Raw genomic sequence first — 13,036 nt, forward strand, 5'->3', positions numbered from 1 at the left:
TTTGTCAACAAGACAAAGGCGATTGTGATCACTTCAAGAAGCAAATCGGTACACATACGCGTACAAATTGATGGTGCTGAAGTAGAGGTGGTTGAAAGCTTCAAGTTGCTAGGTGTAGATGTCACCAACAACTCGGTCTGGAGCAACCAAATCGAAGTAATGGCCAAGAAAGCACACCAACATCTCTACTTCCTTAGAAGCCTTTTCAGTTCAGTTTCAGTTTAGTTTATTGTCACGTGTTCTGATGTACTGTGAAAAGCATTTGTTGCATGGTAACCAGTCATAGGGAGTTCAGCAAGTCCCCAAACACTCTCACTAACTGCTACAGTTGTGCCAGAGAAAGCATTTTATTGGGATTCATCACAGCTTGGTTTGATAACAGCTCCATCTAAGACCGCAAGAAATTACAGTGAATTTGTGGATGCTGCCCAGACCAACCTCTCTTCCATTGACTCCATCTACACCTCACACTGCCTCAGCATAATAAAGGATGAATCTCACCCTTCTCCCCACTCCAATCAGGCAGAGGTACCGAAGTGTGAAAATGAATACCTCCGGATTCAGGAACATTATCTTCCCAGCTGTTATCAGGCAACTGAACCATCTTATCACCAACCAGGGAGGCATCCTGATCTACCATCTACCTCATTGGAGACGCTCGGACTATCTTTAATCAGACTTTACTGGACTTTATCTTGCACTAAATGTTATTCCCTTTATCCTGTTTCTGTACACTGATAGTAATCATGTATAGTCTTTCCGCTGACTGGATAGCGCACAACAAAAAAGCTTTCCCCCGTACCTCAGTACATGTAACGATAAACTAAACTAAGATTGTTTCACTTGAATTCTCTTTGAATGACCATTGGTCAGTACCAGGAAACTGCCACTTTTTTTTTTTACAGATGTCTAAATGTTTTCTCTGAAAGGCCTCAATAGCTCCCAATAGTCACGTGTCACATCTGTGATCACAAGTAACCTTTGATGACTTGTTCTTAAAACTCTGCAAATACTACTTTCACTGATAGAACGTAGGACATAGAGCAGAAATAAGCCCTTCGGCCCACCATATCTGAGATGGACATGATACCATGACCAAATCCTATCTCCCTGCATATAATCCATAATCCATGAGTATAGGAGCAAAGAGGTCCTTCTACAGTTGTACCGGGCCCTGGTGAGACCGCACCTGGAGTACTGTGTGCAGTTTTGGTCTCCAAATTTGAGGAAGGATATTCTTGCAATTGAGGGCGTGCAGCGTAGGTTCACTAGGTTAATTCCCAGAATGGCGGGACTGTCGTATGTTGAAAGGCTGGAGCAATTAGGCTTGTATACACTGGAATTTAGAAGGATGAGGGGGGATCTTATTGAAACATATAAGATAATTAGGGGATTGGACACATTAGAGGCAGGAAACATGTTCCCAATGTTGGGGGAGTCCAGAACAAGGGGCCACAGTTTAAGAATAAGGGGTAGGCCATTTAGAACGGAGATGAGGAAGAACTTTTTCAGTCAGAGAGTGGTGAAGGTGTGGAATTCTCTGCCTCAGAAGGCAGTGGAGGCCAGTTCGTTGGATGCTTTCAAGAGAGAGCTGGATAGAGCTCTTAAGGATAGCGGAGTGAGGGGGTATGGGGAGAAGGCAGAAACGGGGTACTGATTGAGAGTGATCAGCCATGATCGCATTGAATGGCGGTGCTGGCTCGAAGGGCTGAATGGCCTCCTCCTGCACCTATTGTCTATTGTCTATTGTCCATACCCTTCCATTCCTTGAATAACCATGTGCTTATCCAAAAGTCTCTTAAATGCAATGATCATGTCTGCCTCCACCACCGCCCCTGGCAGCACATTCCAGGCACTCACCACCCTCTATGTAAAGAACTTGCCCTGCACACCACCTTTTCTGCTGCTTCTCTCACCTTGAAGTTATTTCTTCTAGTATTTGATTTTTCCATCCTGGGACAAGGGGTTTGACTTTCTACACTTTCTATGTCTCTAATAATTTTATATATTTCTATCAGGTCCTCCGGCAACTTTCAGTGTTTCTATTTCCATAGCTTATCTATATCTCAATGACGCTTCGGGTCAGGACTCTTCTTCAGATTGAAGAAGCATCCTGACCTAAAACGTCACCCATCCATTTTCTCCAGAGATGCTGCTTGACCCGTTCAGGTACTCCAGCATTTTGTGTCTATCCTGTCAGATAAGATGTGCTCTCATTGTAAATATGTAATTTGATGGACCCATTTGTCTGCTTTCAAACTATGTTAATGTAGCCTTTGAAATTGCATTCAAACACCAGCTGTTATCCTTGTTTTTAAGAGTATAAACAAAATCAACGTACTTTAAGTTTGGGAGATTCGCCCGGGAATTTCTCCAGAGATCGTCCAAAATGCCTGCTTGTCGTGATAAATAAAGACCTTTTACGTCTATGGCTCTTGTCAAGGAAGACTCATTCACAGTCACAACACTTGGGGTGGCCTAAACAATCTTTTAAAATGTTGTACCATAAATTCCCTGCTATTATGCTCCATCATGCAGCTGATAAAGCCAAGTATCCCAAATGGCATCACATGAAACTGCAGATGCTGCAATCTAGAGCAAAAAAACAAACTATGCAATCTAAAAACAAACTAGCAAGCAAAAAAAAACTCTGTGGGTGGAGCAGCATCGTAAGGTCATAAGGTCATAGGTGATAGGAGTAGAATTAGGCCATTTGGCACATCTTGTCCACTCCGCCATTCAATCATTGGTGATCTATCTCTCCCTCCTAACCCCATTCTCCTGCCTTCTCCCCATAATCTCTGACACCTGTACTATTTAAGAATCCATCTATCTCTGCCTTAAAAATATCCACTGACTTGGCCTCCACAATCTTCTGTGGCAAAGAATTCCACAGATTCACCACACTCTGACTAAAGAAATTTCTCCTCATCTCCTTCCTAAAAGAACTTATTTTAATTCTGTGGCTCTAACCTCTAGTCCTAGACTCTCCCACTAGTGGAATCATCCTCTCCACATCCACTCTATCCAAGCCTTTCACTATTCTGAATGTTTCAATGAGGTCCCCCTCATTCTTCTAAACTCCAGCGAGTACAGGCCCAGTGCCGACAAACGTTCATCTGTGGAGAGTAATGGACAGACAGTTTTGCATCAGGACTCTTCAGACTGATGATTAAATCTGAATAATAGTCCCGATCTGAAATGTCATCTGTCCATTTCCCTCCACAGATGCTTGCTGATTCTTGAGTTCCTCCAGCTGTTTGTTTTTTTTGCTCATGTATCTCATGTGCTATATAATCTATCTGCTAGGATCTTTAGACCTGTTCACATGGTCCCTCTTTTCCTCAATGGGGCCCTACCATCAGTGTCCGTAGTTTGAGAATGAAAAGCAACACATGAACTGCCAGATGTAGACCACTGTATTTTCTGGACATCCAAAGAAGGGAATGTTGGAAAACCCAGCAGATCAGGCAGCATCTCTGAAGAAAGAAAAAGTGAATTATTGTTACAGGGAGAAGAACCTTACAGAGACTCACCAGTTCTGACAAAAACAGTAAGGGCTGTTTATCCGGTTATTGAATGAAATATTAATGCACAGGGCTACAACCTGCCTGAGACACAAAATGTTGGAGTAACCCAGCGGGACAGGCAGCATCTCTGGAGAAAAGGAATGGGTGACGCTTCGGGTTGAGACCCTTCTTCAGATTAACCCAAAACGTCATCCATTCCTTCTCTCCGGAGATACTGCCTGTCCTGCTGAGTTACTCCAGCATTTTGTGTTTATCTTCGATTTAAACCAGCATCTGCAGTTCTTTCCTATAACCTGCCTTCACAGGAGGCACTGGTCTAGGCTCTTGAAGCCTCCTTAGTTGTTCTGATGTAATATACAGCATGCGCATTTAGTTAATATAATAGGTTATGATATTTGCAGTCTCTGCCTCCATGGTACAATTTATCCTTAGGCATTATCTGTTCCCATTCGCTAATCTTATGTTTACACACCAAACAACAATTCTTCCAGCTCATTTGTTCTACTATTAAATTTGTGAAAGAAATAAATCGTGGACTGCATTGACATTTTGAACTGTGGCAAAATATCCTAAAGTTCCCTTTTGACATAACAACAGTAAGCAGTTATTGGGCGGCACGGTGGTGCAGCGGTAGAGTTGCTGCCTTACAGCGAATGCTGCGCCAGAGACTCAGGCTCGATCCTGACTACGGGCGCCGTCTGTACGGAGTTTGTACGTTCTCCCTAAGACCTGCGTGGGTTTTCTCCGAGATCTTCGGTTTCCTCCCACACTCCAAAGACGTGCAGGTATGTAGGTTAATTGGCTGGGCAAATATAAAAATTGTTCCTAGTGTATGTAGGATAGTGTTAATGTGCGGGGATCGCTGGGCGGCGCAGACCCGGTGGGCCGAAGGGCCTGTTTCCGTGCTGTATCTCTCTAAAAAAAAACACTGAACCAATTAACCTTTTATTTGGTTTTACATTTGGATTTCACATTTGATCAATATTCCATTTCTAAAATCACGCCTAATATTTACTTTACATTACATATAATTTAAAGAGCATTGTAATTCATTGTACAGAAATTCATTGTATCAAGAAATTAATTGGACTTCAAAAGGTCCTCCAATTCTCCCTTTACCCATTTCCATTGTGTGAATATTTTTCACGACGTATTGCTTCACCCAAAATCTCAACTATTCCACTCAAATTTCTATAGCCCTCTGTATTTTAACTTTAACTTCAGTCCTCAGAGTCATAGACACTCATAGTCATATGGAATGGAAGCAGGCCATTCGGCCCAACTTCCCACACCAACGAACATGTCCAAGCTACACTAGTCCCACCTGCCTGCGTTTGGCCCATATCCCTCCAAACCCGTACTAACCATGTACCTGTTTAACTATTTCTTAAACGTTGCGATAGTCCCTGCCTCAACTACCTCCTCTGGCAGCTCATTCCATAAACTCACCACACATTACCCCTCAGATTCCTATTAAATCGTTTCCCCTTCACCTTAAATCTATTTCCTCTGGTCCTCGATTCCCCAACTCTGGCCAAGAGACACTGTGCATCTACCTTATCTATTCCTCTCAAGATTTTATACACCTCTATAAGATCATCTCGCATCCTCCTGCACTCCAAGGAATAGAGTCCCAGCCGACAATATCTCTCTATAACTCAGACCCTCTAGTCCTGGCAACATCATCATAAATCTTCTCTGTACCCTTAGAGCTTGACATCTTTCCTATAACATGGTGCCAAAAACTGAACACAATACTCCAAATGCGGCCTCACCAATGTCATATATAACTGCAACATGACCTCCCAACTTGTTTACTCAATACTCTGACTGATGAAGGCCAATGTGCCAAAAGCCTTTTTGATCACCCTTCAACTCCACCTTCAACTCCAACTTCAAGGAACTATGTACCTGCACTCCTAGATCCCTCTATAACACTCCCCAGAGCCCTACCATTTAGTGTAGGTCCTGCCCATGTTAGACTTCCCAAAATGCAACACCTCACATTTCTCTGTATTAAATACCATCAACCACTCCTCAACCCACCTGGCCTATCGATCAAGATCCTGCTGCAATGTTTCACAATCATCTTCACTATCTGCAATACCACCCACTTATGCATCATCTGCAAACTTGTACGTTCTAATCCAAATCATTTATATAGATGACAAACAGCAATGGGCCCAACACCGAACCCTGAGGCACACCACTAGTCACAGGCCTTGATCGCACGCACCCTGGGAACTACACTCGTCCCCCTGCAGGACCTATACATCAGGAGGTGCAGATCCAGAGCAAGCAAGATCATGAGGGACCCCTGCCACCCCAGTAACGGACTGTTCCAGATGCTACGATCAGGCAAACGCCTCCGCTGTCATGCTGTGAAAACGGAGAGGATGAGACGGAGTTTCTTCCCACAGGCCATCAGGACTGTCAACATTTATAACTCCAGAGACTAAATTTTTGTCTACACTATAGTAACTTATTAACTTTATTTATATGCTGTTACTGTAATTCTTTTTTTGTGCACAATCCGCAGGCATTGCCACTTTCATTTCACTGCACATCGTGTATGTGTATGTGACAAATAAACTTGACTTGACTTGACTTGAGTCTGAGAAGCAACCTTCCACCATTACGCTCTGCTTCCTTCCATGAAGCCAATTTTCTATCAATTCAGCCATCATGTGATAGTGGCATTTAAGAGACTTTTGGAAAGGGACATGAATATGCAGGGGATAGAGAGGTATATATATATTGTGTGCAGGCAGATAAGGGTTCACGTTCAAGTTCAAGTTCAAAGTTCAAAAACACTTTATTTGTCCCCATGGGGCAATTTACAAAGGCACGTAGAGTAGTACAAAAACTATCGGGGAGGGGGGGGGGACTAGCAGGGTGAGCAGTGGGACAGGGGCGGTTGGGAGTTGAGGAGCTGAACAGCCTTGGGGACAAAGGTTGCCCTTCTCCTCTGTGTCCTACAGCCTGGGCAGCGAAGCCGGCGTCCATAGGGGAGCCACTCAAACGCAGAGAACAGTACATGTGAGGGGTCCAGTAAAATCCTGCCAGCTGACCATAGTATCTGCTGGTCGCATAGGGTGGAGAGGACTCTGACAGAGTCCAATAATTTTGGAACAGACTTTGGCTGTGCTCTGCAGGCGGTTTCTGCTCTGAAGGCTGATGGAGTGGAACCAGCAGGTGAAGGAGAACGTGGTCTTGGTCTTGGTATTATGTTTGGCACAGAGATTGTGGGTCGTAGGCCTGATCCTGTGCCCTTACTGTTCTATGTTCTTTGTTTACACCTGTATTCCTTGAGGCCATATTCAAATATCTGCCTGAATTCAAAAATTGTCATTCCTGCCTCACCTTTGTAAGTTAGCTCTTTGATTTATATTTGAACCAAGGTAATGAGGTCTGCAGCTGACCAGTCCTGGTGAAACATTGAATTGAAAATTGGTGAGTATATGCTGCTGAATAACATTGAATAGCTTGACACCTTCCATCAATCAGCTGATGATTAAGAATAGCTTGATGGAAACAATAAATAGCCAGATTGAATTTGTTCTGCATTTTATGGACAAAACATAGATTTTTTTTCAAATTGTCAGAGAGATCAGTAATGTGACTGGACTGAATTAGCTTGATTGAGGTATATTTATTTTGGGATATCTCAGTTGCATGGCCCCATAATCTTCGCTGCATCCAGTTCTCTCATTTGTTTGTATATATCACGTCGAGTGGCTTGAAGTGGTAAAGGCTGGCTTCAATGCTGGTGACAGCCTCAGAAGGACACCAAGATAGATTATATATTTGGCACTTCTGGCTGAACAGAGATACACATCCTTCAATGCCTTTAGCTCTCATAGATTAGGCCCCACCATTGCTGAGGATGGGGATGTTCTTGGAGCCTCCTCCTCCCCTTAGCTTTTTAATCATCCACCATAATTTAAGAACAAATGTAACAGAGTTTTTGTTATGGCATTGCCTAGCTTAGTCTATTGCATGCTTCTTTTGCTATTCAGCATTCATGCAGTTCTCTACTGCAACTTTGGCACCTCATATTTAGATACATCTCGTGCTGCTCCTAATGTGTTATTTTACTTTAGACTTTAGAGATACAGTGCAGAAACAGCCCCGTCTGCCTACTGAGTCCGTGCTGACCAGCAATCATCCCGTACACTTATACTATCTTACACACTAGCGACAATTTACAATGTAACTGAAGCCCATTAACCGACAAAGTATGAGAGGCACCCGGAGAAAACCCATGTGAAAACAGGGAGGACGTACAAATTTCACACAGATAGCACCCGTAGTCAGGATCAAATGTGAGTCTCTAGCACTCAACCACTATGTCACTCTGCCTCCCTACTCTGCTCCGCACTGATCATTGAAATATGGTTATTCTCCTGACTAAATTGTAATAGTAAAGTAAAGAATATGCTGGGTCATGAGGTTACTGGTTGTGTTGATGTACATTACTGCTACTGGCCCATCGTGTCTCGGATGCCCAGTTTTGATGCCCCAACTACCCCATTTAGCATGATGGGAGTCCCACACAATTTAGTGGAGGGTGTTACTGGTGTGAAGGCAGGACTTTGTTTGCACAAGGAACTTTAAGGAGGGAAGGGTAACATATTGTGCACAAATGCATCAGGCATGTAAGAGGCTCGGTGGCGCAGTGGTAGAATTGCTGCCTTACAGTGAATGCAGAGTCGGAGACCCGGGTTCGATCTGTACGGAGTTTGTACGTCTCCCCATGGACTGCGCGGGTTTTTTCCAAGATCTTAGGTTTCCTCCCACACTCCAAAGATGTACAGGTATGTTGGTTAATTGGCTTGGTATAAATGTAAATTGTTCCTGGTGTGTGTAGGATAGTGTTAATGTGCTGTATCGCAGGCCGATGTGGACGCGGTGGGCCGAAGGGCCTGTTTCCGCGCTGTATCTCTAAACTAAAGAAGTGCCATGTCGAATATCCTGAAAAAGCTATATTCTTCAATTGAATTTTCTCCTATTTACATCTCTTCTCCATGACCTTGAGCATCTCTGTGAGTTAGAAAGATTAAGTGAATTTCCTTGAAGTTACCTTTGCAACAGAAGATTGTTGGACAAGCAGTAATAACTTTGCTTGTAATCACACAATTGCATTTTATAATAACAAGGTTTATTTCAATGATTTATTAGACCTATAATTTATACCATCTGCCCCCAATGTGAATGCTTCTGAAAATGCTGTTTAATGTTAGAGTGTAACACAAGTCCAGGAAATGATCACATTCCCCACACTCCAGGGCTTCCTCATGACTGCACAGCCCCACAGCCTTGACATGTCCTGGTTAAAGGAGTACTCTGGCTATGCTTGTATTCTTGATCTGTGCACATCTATCTATATACTAAAACTCTCGTTTGTTTGTTTGTTTGTTCCTGAACTACAGCCAAAATGGTACACGATAGCGCAACAATTTTAGGCCCACCTTACTCACTGTCATCCCTTTGGTGCTAATGGAAGAGGTTTCATTGAAATCGGTGTTATATTTTTAAATGTTGTTCACATTTTAAAGTTTAAAACTATCTCCTAGGGAGGGAGGGAGGGAGGGAGGGAGGGAGGGAGGGAGGGAGGGGGAGGGGGGAGTGGGAGGGGGTGGAGGAAGGGGGGAAGGGGAGGGGTGAGGATAGGAGGGAGAGGGTAGGAGGGAGGGAGGGAGGGAGGGAGGGAGGGAGGGAGGGAGGGAGGGAGGGAGGGAGGGAGGGAGAGAGGGAGGGAGGGAGGGAGGGAGGGAGGGAGGGAGGGAGGGAGGGAGGGAGGGAGGGAGGGAGGGAGGGAGGGAGGGAGGGAGGGAGGGAGGGAGGGAGGGAGGGAGGGAGGGAGGGAGGGAGGGAGGGAGGGAGGGTGAGGGGAGGGGGAGGGGGAGGGGGGAGAGGGGGGAGAAATTGTCACTAGTGTGTAGGATAATGCTAGTGTATGAGGTGGTCGCTGGTTGGAGTGAGTGGGCCGAAGGGCCTGTTTCCACACTGTATCTTTAAACTAAACAACGAAAAACGAAACTCCAAAGTATTTACATATGTTAACCAAAATAATCAGATGTCATAGAGTCATAGAGCTATGCAGCACGGAAACAGTCTCTTTGGCCCACCTTGTCCATGCTGACCAGGTTGGCGTACTGGACTAGTCGTATTTGCCTGCATTTGGCCCATAGCCCTTCAAATGTTCCATATTAATATATCTGTCCAAATGTCTTTTAAGAAAATAAGACACGAGAAATTAGTGATTCATTTATGTGATGTACTGTATCTTAATAAATGATGTCACTAACACTGCTGCCTTCCTATTCAATGCAGAAGCACGATGAGTGAGGAACTGGATCAGAATGTCACAGGCCAGGAATACTATTCATTCTTTTTTAATGGATCAACTTCCTATTTTTATTTTCAAAACAACGTGACATATCTTCCGTTTTATCAGCACACCTCTTGGGTGGCCGCAGTCTTCATCATCTCGTACCTGCTCATCTTCCTGCTCTGTATGCTGGGCAACAGTTTGGTTTGTTTCATTGTGATGAGGAACCGACACATGCGGACAGTAACCAACCTCTTCATCCTTAATCTTGCCATTAGCGACCTCCTGGTTGGGATATTCTGTATGCCTACCACCCTTGTAGACAATATTCTTACAGGTAAGTGCAGACACAGTGCTATTTTTCAATGTATTTGTTGTGTGCGTCATATACATGTTATGAACGAGATCAAAAGCTCCAGCATGATTCAGGCAATACTTATCAGTTTCATTTCTGGAATTAAACTCCACAATTTCTGTTTTAGTTATTGTCAAGCAAGAAGAAAAAAAATCAAGGTACAGCAGGCAGTGAAGAAAGCTAATGGCATGTTGGCCTTCATAACGAGAGGATTTCAGTATAAGAGTAAAGAGGTCCTTCTGCAGTTGTATAGGGCCCTGGTAAGACCACTGGAGTATTGTGTGCAGTTTTGGTCTCCTAATTTGAGGAAGGACATTCTTGTAATTGAGGCAGTGCAGTGTAGGTTCACGAGATTGATCCCTGGGATGGCGGGACTGTCATATGAGGAAAGATTGAAAAGACTAGGCTTATATTCACTGGAGTTTAGAAGGATGAGAGAGGATCTTATAGGGACATATTAAATTATAAAGGGACTGAACAAGCTAGATGCAGGAAAAATGGTCCCAATGTTGGGGAGTCCAGAACCAGGGGTCTCAGTCTTAGAATAAAGGGGAGGCCATTGAAAGCTGAGGTGAGAAGGAACTTTTTCACCCAGAGAGTTGTGAATTTGTGGAATTCTCTGCCACAGAGGGCAGTGGAGACCAAATTATTGGATGAATTTAAGAGAGTTAGATAGAGCTCTGGGGGCTCATGGAATCAAGGGATATGGGGAGAGGTTGGGCACGGGTTACTGATTGTGGATGATCAGCCATGATCACAATGAATAGCGGTGCTGGCCCAAAGGGCCGAATGGCCTCCTCCTGCACCTATTTTCAGTATTTCTGTTTCGAAGATCAGGGAAAGAGGTTGTTTAAGTTGTTTGTTCCTTTGATATCTCCATGCCGAGAAAGATTTTATCTTTGAGTGATAATGTAGAATGAATAACAGGTCCTTGCCGGTCCTTTTCGCATTAACAACTGATAATTATTTCTATTGGAGTCAGTTGCAAAGATGCAAAACCAGCAACTAATTATCACCTGTTCCATCGTATCATCAAAAGGCAGAATTATCCAAATTGGATTCTAATAAAAGCACATATTATTTATATCAAGAGGAAATTACTAAATTCCACTCCAAAATTCTGTGTATAAGCAATCAAAAATGCAGCAACAAATAGAAACATATTGACTGCCCACATATCAATTACGGCAATTGGAAAGCGGCAACTTTACTGTCTCATTCTGGCATGGATTCAAACTCAAATCATAAACATGTTGAAAAGGTGCTCACCTTAATGGCAATCTAGAAGCAAAATACTAAAATGGTGCAACTCAAACAACTTTAAATGCCAGAAAATTGCAAGTCAGGCAGTTTCTGTGGAGGGAGAGATAGGTAACTTTTCAGGGCAACGCACCTCCTCAGAACTTGTTTATCTTTCTGATAAAAAGTGATTGATCTGAAATCCAACTATGTTTCCTTCTCTGAAAGACGATGCCTAATTTGCTGTTTCTGTCATTTTATTTTTATCCCACTCTGTGTCATTTCATTTTTATCCCACTCTGTGTCATTTCAAATCACATACATCTCTAGAAGAATTAATAATAAACTCATAACTTGACAGCAGGTTGTCTTCTAAATATTGTCCAAATAAACTGCTAAGAACAAAATGTTTTATGACAGTATCTACTAATTATTATTTTGTTACTTATAATACAGTTAATAAATCTTATACAAGTATACTTCCTGTTAGATAATCATGCAATAACAAATCAAAGTAGAAAACAAGGTTCCATAAAAAGTAATGCTGTTGTGGGCATATCCGAGAGATCATCCTTGTTCTTCTTTGAAATGTATTGTAGGATCTTAAAGTTTATATCGGGGGTGAGGTGTAGGGGTGGGGAATAAAAATTTGTAACAGGCGACTGGTGCTGGAGCACATTGCTTGTAATAGATATAAATGACCAGGATAAGCATGTCAAGTCAAGTCAAGTCAAGTCAAGTCAAGTCAAGTCAATTTTATTTGTATAGCACATTTAAAAACAACCCACGTTGACCAAAGTGCTGTCCATCTGATTAGGTACTAAGGAAAAAAATGAAACATACAGTAGCACGCAAACAGTTCACAGCGCCTCCTCAATGAGCCTCAAACGCTAGGGAGTAGAAATAGGTTTTGAGCCTGGACTTAAAGGAGTCGATGGAAGGGGCAGTTCTGATGGGGAGAGGGATGCTGTTCCACCGTCTAGGAGCTGCAACTGCAAAAGCGCGGTCACCCCTGAGCTTAAGCCTAGACCGCGAGATAGTGAGTAGCCCCAAGTCGGCCGACCTGAGGGACCTGGAGTTAGAGAGGGGGGTTAGAAGATTTTTGATGTAGGGGGGGGAATGTCCATTTAGGGCTTTATACGTGAATAAGAGGAGCTTGAAGTTGATTCTGTACCGTACAGGGAGCCAGTGGAGAGAGGTCAGAATCGGGGTGATGTGGTCCCTTTTACGGGTACCCGTCAGGAGTCTCGCTGCGGCGTTTTGGACCAGTTGCAGGCGGGACAGGAAAGATTGGCTGATCCCAGTGTATAGGGAGTTGCAGTAGTCTAGGCGGGAGGAAATGAAAGCGTGAATGATTTTTTCTGTGTCGTCGAATTGGAGGAAAGGTTTGATTTTAGCTATGGTTCGAAGTTGGAAGAAGCTGGCTTTTACCACAGCGTTGACTTGCTTATCAAATTTTAATGCAGAGTCAAATATCATTCCACATACAACAGAAACAATGCAGACAACAGAAAAATCAGTGAATATGGTTATCCAAGGATACAGCATGACATAAATGAGCAGGACTTATCATTTGTT

At 43.3% G+C, this 13,036-nt stretch overlaps 1 protein-coding gene across 2 annotated transcripts in view; it reads left to right on the plus strand.

The window, feature by feature from the left end:
• The window catches only part of LOC144591923 (neuropeptide FF receptor 2-like), an 86,118-nt gene that overhangs the window by 56,859 nt on the left and 16,223 nt on the right, over positions 1-13,036 (plus strand). Inside the window, exon 2 of one of the 2 annotated variants that reach the window (XM_078395949.1) lies at positions 9,867-10,201. The exons of the other annotated variant lie outside the window; for it this stretch is intronic. Coding sequence (XP_078252075.1) covers positions 9,874-10,201 — 328 coding nt within the window. The 5' untranslated portion in view covers positions 9,867-9,873. The remainder of the gene's footprint in view (positions 1-9,866; positions 10,202-13,036) is intronic. 2 annotated transcript variants of the gene reach the window in all.

This window comes from Rhinoraja longicauda, chromosome 3 (genome assembly GCF_053455715.1).
Source record: "Rhinoraja longicauda isolate Sanriku21f chromosome 3, sRhiLon1.1, whole genome shotgun sequence".
Lineage (NCBI taxonomy): Eukaryota > Metazoa > Chordata > Chondrichthyes > Rajiformes > Arhynchobatidae > Rhinoraja > Rhinoraja longicauda.